At 38.7% G+C, this 24777-nt stretch overlaps 1 protein-coding gene across 2 annotated transcripts in view; it reads left to right on the top strand.

The window, feature by feature from the left end:
- The window catches only part of invs (inversin), a 110921-nt gene that overhangs the window by 42523 nt on the left and 43621 nt on the right, over positions 1-24777 (top strand). For both annotated transcript variants that reach the window (XM_057835504.1, XM_057835503.1), the window contains 5 exons: positions 5676-5843; positions 14398-14578; positions 19529-19638; positions 20915-21086; positions 24525-24680. In XM_057835504.1, the coding sequence (XP_057691487.1) occupies positions 5676-5843; positions 14398-14578; positions 19529-19638; positions 20915-21086; positions 24525-24680 (787 nt within the window). The remainder of the gene's footprint in view (positions 1-5675; positions 5844-14397; positions 14579-19528; positions 19639-20914; positions 21087-24524; positions 24681-24777) is intronic.

Below are 24777 nucleotides of genomic sequence, written 5' to 3'. Positions count from 1 at the left end.
TGGGCAATGCGCACACAGAGCCTGTCTGTTCCAAGGCACCGCTTCATTGAATGAGTCTACTCAAATCCTCTCACTTACACACAATGAGTTGCCACAGCAAGTGTTTAAGTAGTTAAATGATGATTGACGCATACGACCCTTTTAAAGCCCGTGACTGGCTAGATCAAACACAAACATCTGTCAACATCATTAACTTTAATAAGCAACTCCAGTGCACGTGCACTGCCTGCCTGGGGAACAAAGAGCAGGAAGAGGGAGTGAGGGAGGGAGCGAGAGTGAGATAAGCAATCGGTTCAGGACAGCTCATCTGTATTTTATTTCTTTTTAATCGAAAAAAATAGGCGATGGACTAAGGGCGCGAAGTTTGAAGCGCAAAGTAGCGAAGGATCACTGTATAACCTTATAGAGTACATGTGTCAAATTCAAAGCCCGGGAACCAAATCTGACCGTCACTTTGTTTTTTTTTTGCCCTCCAAAATGAAATTTAAATACAATTTCTGTAGTCCTCAATGAAAGTTGGAGGGCTACAGAAATCAGAGAATATTTACCTTTAAATCCTTTTTTCTTTTCTTTGAATAATTTTAAATAACATTTTTTATGAAAAAAAACATACCGTATTTTTCGGACTATAAGTCGTTTTTTTTCATAGTTTGGCTGAGGGTGCGACTTATACTCAGGAGCAACTTATGTGTGAAATTATTAACTCATTATGATATCATTTCAAATGTTATTTTGGTGTTTTGGAGTGACACTGAAGGTTTGGTAAACTTGTTAGCATGTTCTTTATGCTATAGATATCTGAATAACTTAATAGCTATGGCCACGTTCGCGTTCTGCATTTGGCAATGTGTGTTCAATTGTATTATTGACTTCTTTATATTGAAATGCATGCTTTTAGTTTGTGGCGCTTTCACGCCCACGTGGGGGCACACTTGCACTTGTTTACGTGAAGAAGAGCGCTCACACGCCAGAAGAAGACCGACAGCTACGTAGCTCTGACTGACTGGGCGAATTAGCAAGAGAGAAACACGGCTGCGAACCTGCGTTCATCGTTTATGCTTGTAAAATATCTCAACAGATGCAACGCCTTTGTGTATCATCTTTTCTGTGGTTGTTGTGTGTTTTCCACCCGCGATTGGACACTTAGAGCCAGTTGTGTGATTGTTTGAACGATGCACTAATGCTAGCGAACGCATGCTAATGTCCAGCATCGTCATTTGGGAGTTTAGCCCGCTGAATAGCCAGGACTGAGCCGTAGCGTCCTGGTGAGGACAGTCTATTCGCATTTCGTTGTTCATGCACTGTACACCGTACACTTATTCAGCATGTTGTTCTCTATTGTATTTTTATATTAAATTGCCTTTCAAGATGACATGTCTGTTCTATGTGTTGGATTTTATCAAGTAAATTTCCCCCAAAAATGCGACTTATCCTCCGGTGCGACTTGTATATGTTTTTTTTCTCTTCATTGGGCATTTTATGGCTGGTACGACTTATACTCAGGTGCGACTACTAGTCCGAAAAATACGGTAAAATATTTATTGATATTTCATTTTATTTTTTCAAAAAACAAAACTTTTTTTTTTTTAATGTGTGTGGCTTTTTCCCCTTTTCAACCAAAAATATGTTTAAAAGTAATAATAATAAAAAGATAATTACTGTTTATCCCTTTTTATTTAAAAAAAAAAAAAAAAATTACTGGCCTTTTTGTTAAATTTTATTTTTATAAAGTTGTAAATCAGTTTTTAAAAAGTAAATGAAAATATATAAGAGAGTATATTCTATTTGGAGGATTATAAAAATAAAAAAAAAAACAGGATTCAGACATTTCTAGGTCAATTATGTCTCTAAAAAAAATTAACTATCCATTTTGATTTATTTAATGATGAATTAATTGTCAATTAGTTGATTAATCATGGTCATCATGGCCCTCTGTAAAAAAAAAAAACTTACTACAATGTGGCCCATGCCAAAGATGAGTTTGACACTCCTGATTTAGAGGCTCCATACAAGTAAATAAAAGTGAAATGTCGTTTGATCGCTCCCCTTCCAGCGTTCATCATATGATATGACAATGTACAATGCCAGAATTAACACTCCATTTAATAAAATGAAGCGCCGCAGGTAGACTCCTCCAGGGTAGTGGTTCTTCTAGAGTCATTCCTGCTCGGTCGATGCTGAATCCTCCTCAGCCATGCCTCAGGGGAAGTGGTCCTCAACAATTCTTGTCCCAGTTGGTCGATAAAAGAATCCTAGCAGCAATCGCCTGACTTTTGTTTATTGCCAACAAGAACCTTCGACGAGCATGGTGGGTGGGTAGCAGGACACTGAGGAGAGGAAGACCTAAAATCAGGGTGTGTAGAAGCATAAAGAAACATTTCTACAGTAACCACTCTAATTAATGTGAGTATGACAATTCACAGTACTTGAGCTTGAATGGATTTCTAGAACTTTCTGAATTAATTTTATCTGCCGGAGTCATTTAAAGGCCAGCACGTCAGCAAAAAGTTCAGCCTGGAACTCAATGCATCACTACGCCCGCAAGATAGGAACGTACCAAGCCTTGTAATATTTTTTAGTTGGTAAAATAAATAACAATTACATCACACGTGGACAGGGAGTGAGTGCAAGTTGGCACAAATAAGACTAATATAATCAAAATTTGTAGTCTTAACCAAGAGTCTTGCCCTAGCATTTTTATTAATACTGGTTTTAAGGTAAATAGTCTGTCATTTAAAAATGTATGCCTGCATCAACCTTCATTTTAACAACACTTCATAAGCATTTGGGAACTAAAGACACTAATCAGACTAACAATCGTGTTTAATGGCCAAGTATGTTAGAAACACACACGGAATTTGTCTCCGGTATTTAAAGCTACTCCAGTATTAGAACAAACAAGCCACTATAACAAAAGTACATTGAGGATGAAACAATTCAGAGAGGTATTTAGCTATGTAAGGTAGAAGTAGTGAAAAATGTGCTGGGCAATGACAGCAGTGCAGCAGTGGATCATTATCTTGTTGCAGCATCCATCCTCTTTTTAGCTTCAACTGTCTGACAGATGCTCTCAGGGTTTCCTGAAAAGAAAAACGATAAGATAAACTTTTGAATTCCTTCTTTCATTAATGATTGTAAGTTGGGAGAGAAGCAACAGTGCCAAATTCTCTCCATTTGTAGACAACTTCTCTGACTGTCAATTGATGAACATCCAGACTTTTAGAGATGGTTTTGTATACTTTCCCAGCTTTATACAAATCAACAATCCTTGATCGCAGGTCTTCAGATAGCTCTTTTGCCCAAGGCATGATGCACATCAAGACAACTCTTACCAGGTGTGTGTTTTATAGTGGGCAGGGCAGCTTAAAACCACTCATAAGTGATTGGGCACACACCTGACTTAACTTGTTTTGTGTGTTTTGTTTGTGTTAAAAAATGGTTTCAATTGCTCAAGTCTCCTTAGGCAGAGGGTTCACTTGCTTATTTTTCACCCTTCTGTAATTGTTTGCATGCTATCCTGATTAAAATATGAAAACCTTTAAATGTTTGGGTAGTTTTAGTTAAAGCAGACACTGTTTTTTTTTTTTTATCTGTGTGATTATGACAAAAATCAGATCACATTTGGTTGTGATTTTATGCAGAAATGTGAGAAATTCCAAAAGGTTCAGATACTTTTTCATACCACTATATAAAATGTGAAGTGTTTTAAATAGTTATTTCTATTGTGTACAGGAACAGTTGCTGCAACAGTTAATGCACTTTAAAATGTAAAAAAAGAATAAATGTCAAATGGCATCTAGTTTAAATGGAGATAAATGCATCTTTGTTTTTATAAATTTTAAAAGGTAGTATGTTGCCATAGTTGAAGTATCGCAATGCATATCGGATCACCACACAAGTATCGGGATGCGGATCCGATCGTGTCATGGGATTCCAAATCAATGTTTTATATATTAGGGCAAGTGGGAGAATGCTGTTGGAGTACCTGCTAACTTCACCCAGTTGTCTGAGTAGTATTGTGTTTGTGCAATAAAAATTAAACTGGATAACTTCAGACGATTACAAGTTTGGTGATTTTAGCAACCTTTAGGCAATAGTACAAGATTGACAAAAATGTCGCACAAAGACAGGCTGCATGAAAGATGAATGTTAAGATTCATTTTTGCTTACAGTGGTGTGATTAACCGTGTTGCAGTCATTTTGCAATGTCTTATTTGTTCCATATATCTGACCACATTTTTCATCTTTGCCCTTTTCTGTTGTTGTCAAAAAAATAGCAAAGAAAAAGCAAAAGACACTCAGTTAAGACCTTGTAATCTTGATCTCTCATACAACAATGTGGTTTAAACTTGCAACTTAAGGGCATAGTTTTTCTTTGAAGTCAAACTCAAAGTTTACGAATTCAGTGACATTTGTTTTATTTGTGTACTTAAAACACACTGAGAGGTTTTGTACAGTCCGAGCACAAAACCTTCTTGCCCAAGTGTCTGCCCCGTAGCAAATGGAATTAGGTGGGGAATTTGAGGTCATATGCAGTCATGTCATAGTCAAGCCTAAGTATCTGTGGCCACAAGAACAGAGTCTCCCTGTGTGTGGATGCTGAGGTGTGACATCAGTGGTTAGTTTTGTAATGATCCAATATGCATCATCATGTCAGATGACAACCACTAACGTTCATTGAGGAGCTATCTGGGTTGCTTTCTCAACTCCAGCGTCAATGTGAGCTTTGTACTGACACTTGCCATCAGATTTCTTGGTTGGAGTATTTTGCTTTTGCATAACAGAAAAGCTCAACGCCGCAAGGCCACAATGGGTCTCGTTGTTCTAGACCCAAGTCATCATTAGCCACGTTTACATGCTGACTTTTATTCATACCGATTCAAATCATTCCGAATGGAAATTTCAGATCAGCTGTTTACATGTCACTTCATCTATTCCGATCCAGCGTTTGTGTCTGCCTTTATTCCGAAAGGACGTTTGACAACTGCCGTCTGACACGCGCAGATTAATCAAAACAAAGCGTCACGTTGCAAAACATGGAGATCGATCGTCGGAGTGCTGCTGTTTTAACTTTAACCCACTTGTTGTGTTTGTGGGGTCGTATCCGCTTCTGCTGTTTTGCTCTTTTGCCTTGTAGTAGCCGGTTTTCCACCGGTTTCTAATCTGGTCAACTCTCCGGCTATTCCGGCTTCGTGTAACCTCTCGTGAACTTTTTTAAATAGTTCACTGTTCCTCGTTTTACGCCCGTCTAAGCGAGCAATTATATTCAATTCTTTTAAAGTTTGAATTAAATACAATCTTTCCGCCGGACTCCAATTAGGTGCGCTGTGCTTGGAAGCCATATTGCAAGTGACGTTACTTACGTCATAAAGTGACGTCGCCACGTCAGTACGGCGCATGTGCAGAAAGAACGCAACTAGACACCATTCCGCTTCCCTGTTTACATGATATAATTTTACTTCTAATCGGTTTGGGAAAAGGAATATTCCACCCCTGTGAATCGGAATGAAATTCCATTCGGTTTGGGCCTGTTCATTCCGAATGAGGTGTTTATATGGAACACATTTATTCGGTTTGAACAAATATTCCGATTGTAATTGGAATATTTGGCTCCATGTAAACGTGGCAATTGCTTTCTCTTCCTTTTCATCTCTCCTACCCATCTCTCTTCACAGCAAACCGCCTTGCACTGGTCAGCATTTTATAACAGGCCGGAGCACGTTCGCCTCCTTATCAAGCACGACTCAAACATCGGCATCCCCGACAGCGAAGGCAAGATCCCCCTGCACTGGGCCGCACACAGCCAGGAGGCCAGCGCAACGCAGACTGTCCGCTGCATACTGGTATACGTCACAAAGAAATACTTTGGTTACAGTTACATTTTTCATATGGTGCAATTAGGGCCGAACGATTTCAGGATGCAGTAATTTCGATTTTATCCACGATTCACCATACCTTGGTGCGACAAGGAAAGTTTTCTGGTGCTTGTCTTCAGTCTCAATTAAAAAATACTCCCGAATAACAGAAGTCCTCTTTGTCCCCAGCTCTGCTGCTTGAATCACTTTAGCCTTTTCCAAGTCCAAGAATTTCAAATAAAGAAACAAGGTTCCACTGATAATTACGTGCAGAGTAGTTAAGGGGATAAGTGACTGTTTTTGCGCCCTTTCCACAAGACGCATCTCACTTCAGATTGGTCAGCAATACCTGTGCATGCGTAGCATCCCTCTTCTGTTATAATTATAATACATTTTATTTAAAGGCGCCTTTCTGGTACTCAAGGTCGCTGTACAATAATTCTAAAAAACATTGAAACAAAGATTGAGAACAGTAAAAATAATAAAGTATAGAACGTTTAAAAAAAAAAATTAAAATACTGAGACAAGAGATGTAAAAACAATAGCAGAGAGCCAAACACAAAGAAATTAGGGATGGTTAGGGATAGGCGAGTCTTAAGAGGTGTGTTTTGAGTTTGGATTGAAAAAGAGGGAGGGAGGGAGTCGTTGTTCCTGAGGTCGAGTGGCAATGAAAGCCAGGGAGCCCAGCGACTGAATGCTCGGCTCCCCATGGTGCTGAGGCGAGCGTGGTGGACAGACAGGTGTATGGAGAATCTAATGGGCAAAGGAGGGAGTTTTAACATGAATGAGGTCGGACAGGTATGAGGGGGCGAGGTTGTGGATGGCCTTGAATCTGAGGAGGACGACTTTCAAGTGGATACGAAACTGGACCGAGAGCCATTGGAGCTTTTGGAATACTGGTGTAATGTGGTGGATGGAGGAGCTATGCGTTGTGATGCAGGCAGCTGAATTCTGGACCAGTTGGAGTTTATAGAGAGTTTTTTGAAGGAGGCCGAAAATGAGAGAGTTGCAGTAGTCAAGGCGGGAAGTTAACAGGCTGTGAACCAGAATGGCAGCAGAATGTGGGGTGAGGGAGGGGCAGAGGTGAGTAATGGTGTGTAGATGGAAGTGGGCAATCCGGCTAATGTTATTGATGTGTGGTTGAAACTACAGTGTATCACAAAAGTGAGTACACCCCTAGCATTTTTGCAGATATTTAAGTATATCTTTTCATGGGACAACACTGACAAAATGACACTTTGACACAATGAAAAGTAGTCTGTGTGCAGCTTATACAATAGAGTTGATTTATTTTCCCCTCAAAACAAGTCAAAATATAGCCATTAATATATAAACCCCTGGCAACAAAAGTGAGTACACCCCTTTGAAAAAACGTACATCCCTAAATGTCCAAATTGAGTACTGCTTGTCATTTTCCTTCTAAAATGTCATGTGACTTGAAGACACAAGACAGCCCGCAAACAGTTTGCTGAAGACCTGTCAACAAAGCACATGGATTACTGGAACCATGTCCTACGGTCTGATGAGACTTTCTTGTATACCGTCTTCAGAAGAGGCTTCCTCCTGGGGTGACAGCCATGCACATCAATTAGGGATGTACGTTTTTTCAAAGGGGTGTACTCACATTTGTTGCCAGGGGTTTAGATATTAATGGCTATATTTTGAGTTATTTTGAGGAGAAAATAAATTAACTTGTTTATATAAGCTGCACACAGACTACTTTTCATTGTGTCAAAGTGTCATTTTTTCAGTGTTGTCCCATGAAAAGATATACTTAAATATCTGCAGAAATGCGAGGGGTGTACTCACTTATGTGATACACTGTAAAATGTAATGTCCAGGATTACTCCCAGGTTCTTGACTTGGGGGGAGGGTGAAACAGTGGAGTTGTCAATGGTGAGGGATAGGCTATGGCAATGGTGAGGGATAGACTATGTTTTTTTGAAATAGTGGATTTGGAGTTAATGAGGAGCACCTCGGTTTTATTGCTGTTGAGTTTCAGGAAATTGTGGGTAAACCAGCTTTTTATTTCTGTGATACAGTCAGTTAGGGATGTTGAAATGGAGGGTTCAGAGGTGAGGTACGTAGAGTTGGGTGTCGTCGGCATAAAAGTGAAAGTGGATGTTGTATTTACGGAAAATGTTGCCGAGGGGAAGAACGTAGATGATGAAGAGTAGGGCCCCGAGGGCAGAAGCCTTGGAGCACACCAGAGGTAACAGGGGAGGGGGCAGATTTAAATGACTTGATTTGGATACATTGAGTGTGTCCATAAAGCAGTACTTCTCAAATAGTGGGGCGCGCCCCCCTGGGGGGGCGCAGAGCAATGCCAGGGGGGGCGCATGTGTCCTCGGGGAACATGCTTTTTTTTTTTTTTTTTGCCGGACTGGAATAAAGTGTACTTGCACATCCACTCAGTGGGTGGCAGTGGCGCTCTCATTTTCAGAGTGCGTGCAGTATTTTTGAACTAAGGAAGAGCACTCAGCACACAGAAAACAGATATGAAGAGCAGTGCGCCGCCGCCGTTTTCGAAAGCCGTTTTCCGACCGGACTCACTCACGCAGCGATCCACTGTCTTGTCCGGTTCTCACTTCGCCGCCCGAGAAGTGCCATTTACGGCTTGGGATCGTCACGACGACCGCCCTCACCTACGGTTCTACCTCGGCCGCCGAGAATGCGCTTTTTTCGTGCCGTTTGCCTTTTAGCTTTGACTTTTAATACAGTGGGGTGATGAGGAAAGACTACTGTTTACTGTGTCTGAAAATAATTATAGCGGACTGCCAGAAGCCAAATCAATTAAGACGCCACTTAAAGACATTCGACCCCAATCTCATTGATAAGCCGCTTGATTGTTTTTCAGCGAAAACGTGCCGAATATTGCCAACAATAGTCCTGCTTTGTCAGTGTTATATCAGTAAACCAGTGAGCATTGTTAGCATGCTCATTGCAAAATGACTCCACACCATTGCAAAGGAGGTAATACTGAGTGTGAGCAGCAAAAATAAAAACTGTCCTTCTGTCCAAGGACACTCTTTTTTTTCCTTAATTCATTTTTGTTTTTTCGGTCAAATTTTTTGGCATATTGTCCTCATGAGTAAATGTTTCTAATCAATTTGAATTTGTTATTATTTACGGATTTTATTACATTTTATTTTTCTGTATCAAATGGTCAAAAATACCTTGAGTGTATTTTTACAGTTTGAATGTGACTTTTTTTTTTTTAAATTCAGGCAAATTGATGCACGTCAAGTCTTCTCTGTTACAGACAAAACAATGTTAATAAAGTTATACTTTATTATAAGTTGATCTGTTACGTTTTTTCTTTATTAGAAAAAAAGGACACAATGTTAGGCAGATGCGTATTTATAATAGTAATTTTATAGACGAATAATATTATTTACAGTGGCGGCGGAGAGTTCGGGGGGGCGCGAAACATTTACGTCTTGCTTGGGGGGGCGTAACAGAAAATAATTGAGAAGCACTGCCATAAAGGTAGGATGAGGACCAGTTCAATGGGGTGCGGGTGATGCTAATGGTGGATAGCCGGTGGAGGGGTGTGAAAAGCTGCAGATAGGTCCAGGAGGATGAGGATGGTGAGGACTGTTGTGTACTAATCTAGTGTGGCGCACGCCGGACTTCATTTTATGAAGTTGTGTGGTAGCCACTGATTTACGTATTAAAATGCAGACTTATGGACCATTTATGTCGTCATATTAACTAGGGCTGCAGCTATCGAATATTTTAGTAATCAAGTAATCGACTGAAAATTCTATCGATTAATCGAGTAATCGGGTAAAACATTTTTTTTAGGTAAAGAGCAATTGCAAATAAACATAAGAAAAAAAGACATTTAATCCGTTATTGAACCATTTTCAGTCAATCAATGTCTTTATTTTCGATGTACATTGTTGAAAACAGCCAACAATTGCATCTCAGATGTGAGTAGAAAAAAATTCACTGCTTTTACTCAAAAAACTTCTAGATGTTATTAAAAAAAACGTATTTCTTACCTAAAAATGTATTTATGCTTGATAACACACATCACTTGAAAGCTATGTGATTTTCCCACGTGTTTCAATTGAATTTCCATTTGTGTCAAGCTATTTTTAAGTTCTAGTTAAGTTTTAAGTTAGTCTAAACTGTAAGTACTGATAGGATTTTGAGTTTTTGCAGTGTTCAAAATAAATGTATGATACCTGCTGTATTGGAGCACATTAGGGACCAGTGCTACTTGGTGTTTTATTCACCAATGACTACTCAGCTAAATCTGACAGTTAACTTTATTATGTCTTAATTTTACACTCTCATCACTCTACAGCGCTGTGTTTTTACAGATTAAATAAAGCCTGTATGTAAGACACGTTAGCCACGCATCGACAGTGGTCATAATCAATAGAAACCGATCATGTTTTTTTGCTCCCAATCCGATCCCGATCGTTTTAGTTTGAGTATCTGCCGATCCCGATATTTCCCGATCCGATTCCTTTTTTTTTTTTTTTGCTTGCTCCCGATTCAATTCCGATCATTCCCGATAATTTTCCCCGATCATATACATTTTGGCAATGCATTAAGAAAAAAATAAAATCTCGGACGAATATATACATTCGTATATATTCGAGGGACCCACAAATAGAAAGACTTGTAATTCTTAAAGGATAAATGTGACTTTGTATATTGTGACTAAATATTGCCATCTAGTGTATTTGTTGAGCTTTCAGTAAATGATACTGTAGCCATTTAACTGTTCTGCCCAAATGCATGATGGGAAGTGCAACCATGACTGTGCGTAGTGGCACCAATTGATACATCTTCGCTGCGTTGGGAAATAACATAGGGTGTTAAGAAAAAGATCAACTACTACCTTTCTTCCCCACATTGCTTCCCACGATATTTCTAATTGTTAAAATAGGGATTGTAAGGCTTTAGCCATTTAAAAAAAGGCTCCAAAGACTGCCAAAATTCACTCTACTCATTTTACACTGCCTTTTACTTTAGCTCTATAATTGGGTAAAACGGCGCCATTATTGATTGAACGCGATAATGCGTGAGTGGGTCGTGCAGCGCATGCGTTAATTGCGTTAAATATTTTAATGTGATTAATTTTTAAAAATTAATTACCGCCGCTAACGCGATAAATTTGATAGCCCTACTTTAAGCCAAAACTAAAGACTCTGGATGAGTGTAACGTTAAATACAATTAGAAAACGATTTAATTAAAATATATATATATATTAAAAAAAGGCATGTCCGATATTTTTTTGCCGATTCCGATACTTTGAAAATGACGTGATCGGACCCGATCAATCGGGTCATCTTTAATAGAAACCTAGCCCTCCGAAGGGGCTAACGTTACGTGAGCGAGTGACATGTTATATTTATTAGCGCTGAGAAGTCTACTGCTTAAAGATGGCGGCTGTTTACTAACGCTTCACAGATGCGGCCGAGTCTGTCATTTCGCATCTAGTTCTAAATGCATGCGGTATCTATGAGACGCATCGGACACTACTTGCTACCACACTAGCATCATGCGGGCGTAGGTTTTAGCAATGTCGGCGTAGTTTGTAGTGGCTGTCGGCTACAGTAAGTTTTTTTTTTTTTCTTTAATTGCTTCTTCCTCTACGCACGGGACGTCAGCTCGTTGTCCCGTATTAAAAATAGTCCGGGCAAAACGTGATGCTTAGAGCTGGCAAAATTAAACGATTCCTCGAGGTGATAAAGTTACTCGGATCCGTTTTTAAACTCTAGTTACTCAAGTTGCTCAAGTATTCATTTCAGCTCTAATATTAACGCTTTCAGGGACAGCGGTCACTACAGTGGAGAACTATTCAAAAATTTAACACTTAAGGGTAAGACCTTTAACCAATGTTGATATTTTTAGTAATTTTAAAATACTTGTTTTTTTTAACACTTAACACCTTTAACCCTTTATAGGGCACATAATTATTTGTTTCCATTTTAAAGAATATATTAGCAATCCTTATTATATACAGTATACATTTTAAAAATATTAATCATTATTATTTTTTATATTTTTTCATAATCTTTAATACATTCATCAATTAATGCAATGTTAATAAAAACTAATATAATAAATAAAATGAGTAAAAACAGAAATACAGCCTAAAGTAACAGTCTGGTGTACCCTTTTTCAGGAAGACTGACTATGCATCCTCAGGTTCCACTCTGAGACCTCCATTTTGTAATACATGATTGGAAAGCTTAAAATCTCAATTTTCTACAGAAGAATTTTTTTTAACAGGAAGGCATTTTAAAATATTTTTTTCAACCCCTAAACCCTAACTCGAGGTGAGACCATGAGAGCGCATAATTGAAGACACCATGATTTTAACGAGATATTATGGCATACCGTATTTTTCAGACTATAAGTCGCACCTGAGTATAAGTCGCACCAGCCCAAAAATGCCCAACGAAGAGGAAAAAAACATATATGGGGGGTGATGTGGCTCAGTGGTAGAGTAGTTGTCCCCTAAACCAGAGGTTGTGGGTTCGATTCTCCGCCCTGATGAACTCGTCTAAGTGTCCTTGAGCAAGATACTGAACCCCACATTGCTCCTGGTGCTGTGTCACCAGTAGGTAGATGGCGAGATAGTGTAAAGCGCTTTGAGCGCCTTGAAAGGTGGAAAAGCGCTATATAAGTATAACACCATTTACCATATATAAGTCGCATTTTGGGGGGAAATTTACTTGATAAAATCCAACACATAGAACAGATATGCCATCTTGAAAGGCAATTTAAAATAAAAACACAATAGAGAACAACATGCTGAATAAGTGTACAGTATGATAATGTTACATGATGCATGACCAACGAAATGCGAACGTGGCCGGTATGTTAACGTAACATAACTATTAAGAGTTATTCGGATAACTATAGCATAAAGAACATGCTAACAAGTTTGCTAAACCAGCAGTGTCACTCCAAAACACTAAAATAACATGTGAAACGATATAATAATGTGCTAATAATTTCACACATAAGTCTCTCCAGAGTATAAGTCGCTCCCACAGCCAAACTAAAAAAAAACCTGCGACTTATAGTCCGAAAAATACAGTACTTGTTTCGATCCAAAAACTCTGTGTAGCATGTATCACAGAGTGTCAAGACAAAGCTGTGAATGGCCACAGCCAGACTTTTTGGGGATTTTATGGGTGAAACACGGTAATATCACAAGTGCAAGTGTCGCAATGTAGAAATCACAGACATCAAGGAGTGGTCGAGATTTTCCTTTTCAAATATTTACCCAACCGTTTAAAAAATTTTTCTTTGTTTGGATCAATTATTTATCATCTAAAATATCAGGGAAAATGCGACAGTGACAAAAAAAATACAATTAAGCGATAGTTATGAGGTAGATATCCGTGACCTATTTACAGACACAATTTTTTAAATTGTGACGTAATTTGTTTAAAAGTTTCAAATATGCGAGTGAATAATTTTATAAAGTTGTTGTTGTTTTTTTTTTTTTAAACTAAATATTATACATCAATTATGATTCTAAGCTAAAAATGATAGACATTTCGAATAATAGAAATAATTCTTTTTATGGCTGGGTTGAAACAAAAGCGATTGCACGGTGTCTGTAAGCGGGGGTCTCCAGGGTAAAACGGACAAATAGTTTGGGGGCTCAATGCTCCATGAAACTGCTATGGCAGCATATTCTAGTAGACATATTGTTCTATGAAACACAACAGTTCCTTTGGCTTAAAATACAGCGGTTTATTTCAAAGAGGGGTGCAAGAGCAGAAACTGCTTTTTCAGCGTTGTCTGTGTTTTCCGCCATATATATATGTTTGTGTGTGTGTGTGTATATGTATATATATATATAAATTTATGTATATATAGATATAGAATATACTAGTATATACAGTAGGTATAGTGCATGAAAGGGTTAAATGTGACGTATACGTAATACAATCAGTCATCTAATTGCTAATAATACTTTTTTTTTTAAATACAATGACCATACTGTAAAGGTAATGCAGTTCATTGTACCCCAAATGTACGCCAAACTACATCTATAAATGATAAAATGAACAAGTATAAGTATTATAAAAGGCTTTCAGCAACAATTACTGTGTGAGAAAACGCTATTAATCATATGGGTATGCTAATCTGACAGAACACTTAACCTCTTGATCGCCGCAACAATTTCTTTGTTTTCGTAGTTGCTTTCGGTGGGAATTCGAAAAAAAACCTAACTTTTTATTAGGCTCCCAATGGGTAGCACAATTGAGCACAGAGCAAGAGTGAACCATCTGCCTTGCAAAATCCTTCTCCAAATATGCCAAACAATTGAACTACATGTAAAATACGGTTGTTCTTGCAACACGCTACTATGATTCAACACAAGAAGTAGCCTCAGTGTGGATCAGAGGCCACAACTAAATTCAGTCTCATTAAAGATATAATTTGTACTGTCATTTTACCCAGACAAACAAATTGAGTCATTTTTAAAAGAACAATATATTGCTCATAATAAATAATTGGCTAACTGAAATCCACTCATTGATGTCTTTTGTGCAGGAAGCTGCTCCCACTGAGTCCCTGCTGAACTGGCAGGACTATGAAGGACGAACACCGTTGCACTTCGCTGTAGCTGATGGTAACGAGGCAGTGGTGGAGGTGCTGACATCTTACGAGGGGTGCCACGTGACCGCTTACGACAACCTCTTCAGGACACCATTGCACTGGGCCGCCCTGCTCGGTAAAGTGACGCACATACCATAGTGTTCATCCACTGCCTCAATTTACCGCTCTTTAATACTGTGGATTGCCAGTTTAACATGCACATTATACCGACAAATCAGCAAAATGTCACTTGTTACTCACACTATTAACTTTTTAGGTTTTTAGGTCTTTTTAGGTCTTACAAATTCACTTTCAAAGACAGCATTGTCAGTGGTCAAAGTGTGAAATAAGAACTTTAAGCACTGGGCTTCACCTAAAAAAGACTACTGTAAACAAGGAATTAAAGATACACGATAATATCGGTTACCGATAATTATCGGCTGATAATGGCATTTATGACGTCACACAGATAATCCAGATAAAAAAAAAAACGATAATGCAATCCGATAATTATATACTTGATTTAGCCTCCAAATGTGCGCAACCGAAGAATTCAGCACCGCTGCCACCTCAACCCCTCCCCTCTCTGAAGCCCCTGAGGGAGGAGGGGTTGAGTAGGCGGAGTTACACAACAGAAGCAGTTTGAGATAATGGCAGCTGTAGTAGTAGTCTGTTACTGGCATAGCTGGATTTGTGTAAAAAAAAACCGACGCTCTCACCATCTGAAAACATGCACTGCAGAAGTTTCACGAGGCGGAAAAAAAGCGTTCCCATTCAGCCCAAAGCAGGTGATAAACTCCATCTAATGCTAAACACCGGCACGAAACCAGTAGTCAACGGTAGCCGTCTTGCGACGGAGCCCGCCACTCTGGCCAGTCCTTGCAGGCCGCCGCCGCCGCCTTGCCTTAGGCGGGGCGGGTTTCTCGAGCGTTCCCCCACGCCATGCGGAACGCGAGCCGTGCGCCTCCATCCGGAGCAGAGCCAGGCCCCGAAAATGCTGCAGCGAGCCGGTGTTCTGACAAATTTTGCAACCCATCAAAAATTGCTACTTTGCGGTTCTGCGAATGTGCGTAACGCTAAAAATGGCCGCGAATGCAGCGATTCCATAGTAAACACTACAAACCTTTTTTAAATAAAAGAATATTTACTTAAGTTTGATCATGGAAAGACGTGTAGAAAAGCTCTCAGACACATCCTACCATGTTAGCTGCACACAACAACTAGCCTGGTAGTCCAGACTCACCGCTGTTCCAGCTATTGAGTCTGGCCACCATTAAGCGGATAAAATTTCCAGGGCGGAGCAAGCCACAGCAAACAGACAGCAGAGTGGACCAATCAGCGACGGGCGGGACGAGGGACTTGCGCGCGGAAGTAAACATACGAGGAGAGCAGAGTTTATTCAACAGACTGTTGTCAATGACTTGTGTCGATGTGTTTTTGGTAATTTAAAACTGATTTTACCGTGGATTGGAACATATTCTCGGCTCTCCTGTTCGCCATCTGTGTTGTTGTGGAGACGACTTCCGACGCGGAAGAGCGACGTTGCTTGTTAAGAATACGTCACACAAATAAACGAATCTGATTTGTCGATTGATTTTGTACTTGCTCGAGAGGCCGTTAATGGGCTGGGTCCCAGACTATTCACTCAGTGTTTGAAAAACACAGGGAGAACAGTCTGGCCGTGCCAGGCAACACAACAACTGCACCCCGCTCTCTCACTGTTAACGACTTCGCCGTGTCGTTATGTATTAATTTACGCCATTTTCGTGTTGCACATGTATGTTTATGATGTATCTAGTTTAGTTAGCACCTTTGGATAACATTGAGATTCCAACTGAATGTAAAAGATGGCTTTTCAGCGCCACAAAAGCTTTGGGAGAAAAATTTTATAAGGGAGCAAATTTTGACAGAACACCGGCCGGGGCGGGCGGGTATCCTTTACGAACGTAGCTGCCGTCGCCACTCTGGTTCAACTCATCGAGCCAGACAGAGGCCTGGCGCGGGTGCCAATTTGGCGGCTGGACGGACTGAAGGGCACATGCGGGAGATTTTTTTTACACAAGGATAAATCCAGCCACGCTGCTGTTATTTTCGACTTAACAAAACTCAGGCACACGCACGGGTATGCGAGCTCCAACTCCGGCCTAATAATACTGCCGTGTATCAGCTCAGCTGCTGTAAAGCAAGTGTCGTGAGTAGGGATGGGAATTGATAGGATTTTTACGATTCCGATTCCATTATCGATATTGCATAAAAATTCGATTCTTTATCGATTCTCTTATCGATTCTAATTTGGGGGAAAAGAAGAACAAACGTTTTGATTGGCATCGAGTTTGTTTAATCAGAAGTCACAACCTTACAAACTCACAACGAGATCAAAAGAGGCCCAAAGCCTCAATGTTAACTGTGGCAATAAGTGGCAAATACACAAGAATGTGTAACATTTTACTGAAACATTTATCTAATAGAAATAAAAAATATTGGTATATATTGGCAGATAGGTTGTTGTTCTGCCTTTGGCAATATGTGTTAAAGCAGGGGTCCCCAAACTTTTTCCTGTGAGGGCCACAAAACTTTTCCCTTCTCTGATGAGGGGCCGGGGTCAGTTTGTAACAGAAAAAGTGTGACGATTGCAGAAGTGCATAAATGTAAAAAATTATTGTTTTTCAGAAAGCCACAATCAAATAACCCTTTCTGGATTCTTTATAATAATAATAATAATAATAATAAAAATAATTAATAATAAAAACACTATTAATTAAATAGATAATAACCAAATAACCCTCTCTGAATTCTTCAAGGAAAAGGCCAGGAAATAAATAACACGATTGAGAAAAAAAAAATTCAAAATGCCCGGACCAAATGTGGAGGCGGGCTGTATTTGGGCCACGGGCCGCAGTTTGGGGACTACTGGGTTAACGTGTATTATTTACCATTACATTGAATTGCATGCCTTTTAGTTTTTGTGGCGCTTACACGCCCAAGTGGGGGCGCCCTTGCGCTTCCTCACGTGAAGAAGAGCGCGCTTACACCCAAAGAAGAAATGCCGCATCCAAGTGAGTGAGCGAGTTAGTGAGAGAGGGAAACACTTCTACGAGCCTACGTTCTTTGTTAATGTTGATATCTACAGAGGCAACGCCTGTATGTATCATCTTTTGTGTTGTTGTTGTTGTGTTTCCACTCGCGATCGGACACTTAAATCCAGTTGTGTAGTGGTTTGAACGATGTGCTAATGCTAGCGAACGAATGCTAACCATTTGTTATTACTGTTATTAGCAGCTAATCATCGCTGATTTACGTTGATGCAAACCTGTTTGTTATTGGGGACGAAATTGATTTGTTTCATTTCTATTCTTAGTTTCACTCTTCAAGTGATGGTTGAATAAAGTCAGCAAATTAAACCCAAATTATACCAACGTCTTCTGCATCGTCATTTGGGAGTTTAGCTAGCTGTATAGCCAGGACTGAGCTTAGCCTCTCTGTGAGGACAGCGCAGTCGTATTCCCTCCCGATGCAGTTATCTCCACCTTGCAATGACTGCAAGTCGCTTTGTTGTAATTTTTCCTCGTGAAGTGAAGACACACTTTCGAGCGTTTGAACCTACGTGCTGTCATTGTTATGTTTATGGCTGCAATGCTCGTGCTTACCCGTCGTAACCTTTCATTTTCACACTCTTTCCTGGTGAAGTGTAGTCAAACGTCTGAGCGAGTGGTTCTTGGCGCCATGCTAGTTTGATGCGTCTGGACAACAACACACGTCACGACGCAATACGCGTCTTTAGGAATCGTTAAAGGGATCGTTAAGGCTTTTTCATTGTGATGTCGAGGCCTCGAAACACTCGGAACCGGTTCCGAATTGGAATCGGATTTCGATTCCCATCCCTAGTCATGAGTGCCGCAAATGTAAACAAAGCGCTGTACAATGGATACATGACATCTCCCTCTTTTGAGTTAATCATTTTCACAGTGTACAACAAAGCATATAACTTTAGCAATCACTTTTCAAATTATTTAACTTATTTGCCTGCTCAGTTACAGTCACAGTAGATAATCAAAACTTATTGGCACTCATTAACATTTCTCAATTTAAAAATTGCTTTCAAATATTGTTTTGAACCATACCTATTCTTGAATAAAGAACATTTCTGACAAACAAGTTTTTTTTAATAATAATTTATTGCTTAAAATAAGGCTGTTAAGCTTATTTTCAGCTAGCTATTTTTCTTCCAAGAAATCTGAGTGAAATACACTTGAAGCGCTGGCAGATAATTTCACTTATTTCCAATAGATTCACACTTAAAATTGACTAGTTTTAAGGAGGTGTGTTTTTGCAGTGTAGTGTAGCTTACTTTCAAAGGCATTTTTGTGCAACTTAGGTATTTACTCTGTAAGTAATTGTTGCCAAAAGTTTACCATTACACAAGGTCAGACAATCTGTCATTATTTAGATGTTGAATTTACTACGTACTTGTTCACATTTGATGTTGAAAAAACAAATTATTATAAATTATATTTTTGCACAGTAATATTTTCTCTTGTGTATACTTTAAAATTTTACATAAATCTTTTAACAAAACTATCGGCTTGACATTATCGGTTATCGGTTGGAATGAGGAGGAAATTATCGGTTATCGGTATGGGTTGAAAAATGCATTATCGTGCATCTCTACAAGGAATTCAGTAAGCAGTTAAAACATCTGCTTTTGTAATGTTTAGAAGTAAATATAAATTCATTCTTTCATTCATTTTCTATAATGTTCATCCTGTTTTGGTGCTAGGAAGATTCCAGTTGATCAGGAAAAAACTCAAACCTTAACCTGCAAAGGTTACATAAATACCAATGTTATGTTTATGAGATAACTTGTGGTTAGTTTTTCCGCATTATCCTAATTACATCTTAATTCCTCCTTTCAAATATCTAAAAAAATATCATGCAAAACAGTATTGAATTAATTTTACGGGCAATTACACACCGACACGTACTTTGAGCTGGTTTACTTTTGAAATTGAACTTTTGTATAGGAACAATGTGGTGTTGGGGAAACTGCTTGATTGGGCATTCATTTGATATGAACCTTTGTTCTCAGGCCACGCTAGTATTGTCCACCTGCTGCTGGAGAGAAACACATCAGGCACCATTCCATCAGACAGCCAGGGAGCGACACCTCTTCATTACGGAGCTCAGAGTAACAATGCTGTGAGTCATGCACATGTGGTGTACCACCTAATGAATATACAGTACATACATTGTGACTTTTCTACATGTAAAAATAGTTGAAACTCGGTAACACTTTACAATAAGGGTCCCTTAATTAACATTAGTTAATGCATTTTTAGACAATAACTCATGTTTAGGTAACATGAGAATAATTAATTTAATCCCTTATTTAACATTAATATATTAATTAACATGAGTTAATGCATTAAGTTAATGCATTAGTTAATGCATTTTAGGACAATAATGTTTAAGTAACATTACAATAATTCATATAATCCCTTATTTAAAATCTAGTAATGGAGTAATTAACATTAGTTAATGCATTAGTTAATGCATAACCAGACAGTAACTAATAGTTTGGTAAAATTAAGGTTAGGGTTAGGGTTTAGGGTTTTCTTAGTTAAGGGCCACATGTGCTACACTTTACACTAATTGTCCAAAAAGCATTCAGTGATGGTTAATAAATGTTAAGGGGGGGACCTATGCATTTTTAATTTCTTAGTTAAGGGACACATGTGCCTCACTTCACAATAAGGGTCCAAAAAACATTCACTTTGACGCCGTGGGATCTCCAGGGTTAAGGTTAAGTAATACTTATGAGGTACGTTTACGTGAAATAATACCATACTTAAGGTTAGGTTATAATATATAATATACAGTATATAAAACATTACTTAACATTAATTCACATACACATTAGTGCATTAATAAATAGTTATTAATGTATACTGCTACTAGTAAGTGATTATGTTATTTTAAAATGAGAACCATTGCTCTGTGAGTCCTTGAGTGCTGCTAACCTAACCTTAAGTATGGTATTATTTCAAGTGAACGTACCTCATAAGTATTACTTAACCTTTATTAACCATTACTCAGTGTTTTTTGGACCCTTATTGTAAAGTGTAGCACATGTGTCCCTTAACTAAGAAATTATAAATGCTTAAGTTAACAAACCCTAACCCTAAACCCTAACCCTATATAGGCTTATATACGTATATTTTTAATGTTACCAAACCATTAGTTACTGTGTGGTTATGCATTAACTAATGCTTTAACTCATGTTAATCAATATATTAACAAATGTCAGATAAGCAATTATATTAATTATTGTAATGTTACTTAAACATTAGTTATTGTGTAAAAATGCATTAACTAATGTTAATTAAAGGACACTTATCGTAAAGTGTTACCGAAAACTCTTTCCTATATATCACTCCATCAGTCCGAGTTCTTTTTCTTGTGTGTCCGTGAATAGGAAACAGTAGGTGTGTTTCTTTCCCACCCGTCGGTAAAGGATGAACCCGACTTGGAAGGCAGGACAGCGTTCATGTGGGCAGCCGGGAAGGGCGGCGATGATGTCATCCGCACCATGTTGGCCCTCACGCCACATATCGACATCAATATGGCCGACAAGTACGGTGGCACTGGTGAGCGCCACTGAAATGAAATGAGTGGTCCTCTGGGCTATGTGTGTATGGGGCTTAAATGAGTTGTAATATACTTTACGCAGCACTCATTCTCTTAACTATGCTTGTCAAGTGTGCAGCCTCAGAGGCGAGGCATGGCTAAGTCAAAGGGGATTTCCCTTACAGAAGCACGAGAGGGAAGCTAATAGCATGCGCAAAATAAGCGCGCGCTCACCATATAGACTCCCTTCCGCCACTGTCTCCCTGCATGTTCACACATGAACACACTCGTGACACTTTACCGCAACGGTGGCGCCAAAGATACAATATATAATGACCATGTCCAGTTTGGCCATTATTGTTTATGAAGGCATTTGCAAGTAAGACAGCGTGAAGGACAGCATGACTGACTGTTGACCACACAACTTCCTGTCAAGATTTGGATGTGTAAACTCCCCCTTAATGTTTCTTCATTGATATCTTTGTAAAGGCAGAATATTTGAAACAACTCTTATTACCATTAAATTATGAAATTGGTCATTATGTTGTGGCTGGTAGGTGTAGTTGAGATCGTAGTCAGTTGTCACAATTTTTACTCTTTCATGAATAATATTGGATCAACATGTCTTAGAATAGTCATTCATTTCTCACAAGGATACTTAATATCTAAAACAGGGGTCCCCAAACTTTTTCCTGTGAGGGCCACATAACTTTTCTCTGATGAGGGGCGGGTCAGTTTGTAACAGAAAAAGTGTGACGATTGCAGGAGTGCCTAAATGTAAAAATGTATTTCAGTTTTTCAGAAAGCCACAATCAAATAACCCTTTCTGGATTCTTCACTGAACAAAAGTAAATAAAATAAAATAAAAATTAATATAATATATTATAATATAATAAAATATTTAATAATAATAATTAATAATAACACTATTAATCAAATAGATAATAACCAAATAACCCTCTCTGGGTTCTTCACAGAAAAAAGCCAGGAAATAAATAACACTATTGAGGGGGAAAAAAATGTTCAGGGGGCCGTACTAAATGTGGAGGTGGGCCGAATCCAGCCCCCGGTCCGTAATTTGGGGACCCCTGATCTAAAAGAATGATTTGGATGGTTTGAATTGCGATTAATTGCGATTAATTACGATTAATTAATTTTTAAGCTGTAATTAACTCGATTAAAAATTTTAATCGTTTGACAGCCCTAATTTGAACCCTTAGAACTGAGGATAGTGTGACAACCATCTCCATTCAAATTGAGACAACCAACCACAACACATGTTTTTAGCTAAAAGCTAAACTAACCACTCGCAAGCAACTGGCAAACTAGTGAATATGAATCAAAACGAGGGGTGTCGCTCAACCTAATACAATACTAGGGCACAGTGGGGCACTGGCGAGCGAACAAATTATTTTTTTTAGTACTTATCTATCATAAAAAGTCAGAAATAGCACTTTAAACTATATATAATCAAACCAAAATGCCGAATATAAGCCGGCCCTGATTATAAGACGATCCCGTCTTTTTCAAGACTCAAGTTTGAAAGAAGACTTTTTGAACACCAAATTAATTTTTATACAAAAAATAATTACAGTACATCTGAAACAAATGATTATAACAATATATTTGAGAGAAAAAGCATGTTATTTTGCAATGATATGATGACAATGATATCTGGCGCCATCTAGCATTGTGAATAGGTATAATGTCTAGACCCCGAATATAAAACGACTCCCACTTTTTCAGTCTTATTTCAATGCAATAAACACAGTCTTATATTCGGGCCAATATGGTACAAGTTTCTGTAAAAAAGTGACATTTTTTTGTTTTTCAGCGATCAGTATTCAAAATCAAAATTGGGACATCCCTTGTTGATAGTCAATTCACCTCTTCTCATGCTCATCAACTTCCATCTCTCCTTTACCTCTTCCTACACACTGCTACTCTACTTTGTCCGGACAGAAATAGGGAAACATCCCTGTAACTGTTGTACAAATAATCAGTGTTTGTCAAATAGTAGGTTGTGACCTAAAAGCGGTTTATGTTGCCTAGGTGGGTTACCTAGCTTGCCTCTCCCATTCCTCCTTGCTTATTTATCCTTGCTCGAGCAAACTTTCTAAAATCCATTTGCAAGAGTAATGCTTTTTCAGTCAAATGGAAATAATAAAAAAAAAAAAAAAGACATCACATATAGACAAGACATAAGACATTACACCGACTGCAGTAAGAAATGAAATGCCTGTAAAAAGCTTGAAATTATGATGAGCACACATACAAAATCGTTATTGGTTTTATCCCTAAAGCTAGGCAATTAATTCATACAGATTGATTGTATCCATTTTGTTCATATAAACAAATACCAATAAATATAATCAGTATTGATATCAGATCAACACAATATTAGACGAAGCTATTGAGTGAGAAGGATGGGCAGTTTATCTGGCGCTAACCTGTAAAGCATAGGGGAAGCTATAATTTGCACCGTTGACTGTATGATTGGCAGTTTGGCACTCACACCGTAATCTTGATGCTGCATTCACGTGTTCGCACATTCGAAAAAAATTATTCTCTATTACATGGTGTCTATAAAAAGCGGCAATCCGTCACTGAACTTGTGATGTATTGTTGGAGCATTAAAATAGGCTGCCCCTCTTTGTGGCAACCGTGTTTTCATCCCACCTTACCTTTCCTTACCTTACCTTACACACATCATAACGATTTTCCAACTAGGGAGCTCAGATCTCCCGATACACATGAATGTAGCATATCTCCCAAAAGTGCTTTGCGGAAGTATGAAGTCATATGCCTATCACAGCCAAAGTTACGTGCGTGAATTACCATATTAAAGAGCCATGTGCAGATTGTGTACCCTGTATGGAGTGAATAGAGTAATAGGACCATATTAAATAGGTGCATTCTGTAGATTATGCTATGTAGACCTAAAACTCCAAAGTATTTTATTATTTTTTTTACTGGTGAAATTTATACTGAGGCAGTGCAGATCAATACTGGGGCATGTGCCCCAGTGAAATACTGTATGTCTGGCGACGCCCATGATTAAAACTGTACCTTTTTTCTAATACTTTTAATGGAAGCAGTTTTATGACTCATAACCTATTGTGTAAAAGTCCACAAAAAAGTTAATTGATTACCTTACATTTTTTTTAATTCACCTTTAAAAAAGTAATTGCCTGACCTCAAAGATATTTGACACTTTACTGAAAAGACAAGCAGATTTTTTTATTGGCGCAATCTGATCATTTCAATACTGATATATTATTGCACAGCATTACCTCTAGTGGTTGACTTATGCCAACTCTGCAAACTAAATCCGTTCTCCAGTGTGACAACTTACCCCGTTCTCCGCTGCGGTACTTTACCTCTACTGCGATATATTGAGATGTGTGTCACCCATTTAGCGGGATACCCTGATTTTAATGTTGTTATTGCTCCAACAGCGCTGCATGCAGCCGCTTTGTCGGGCCACGTAAACACCGTCCAATTGCTATTAGATAGAGGAGCCATGGTGGACTCCCTGGATGTGATGAAACACACGCCGCTGTTTCGTGCCTGTGAGATGGGTCACAGAGATGTCATTCTCACGCTCATCAAAGGTGGGTGTCTAAGGTAGCAGTCTCTTCCAATATTCAATATGCCATTTTCCCTGCAGTTGTATGTTGTATACATCCCGGCTTACTGTGTTGCACAAAG

The sequence above is a fragment of the Corythoichthys intestinalis genome, chromosome 4 (assembly GCF_030265065.1).
Source record: "Corythoichthys intestinalis isolate RoL2023-P3 chromosome 4, ASM3026506v1, whole genome shotgun sequence".
Lineage (NCBI taxonomy): Eukaryota > Metazoa > Chordata > Actinopteri > Syngnathiformes > Syngnathidae > Corythoichthys > Corythoichthys intestinalis.
The sequence above is the reverse complement of the archived record's forward strand: the minus strand, read 5'-3'. Positions and strand labels throughout refer to the sequence as shown.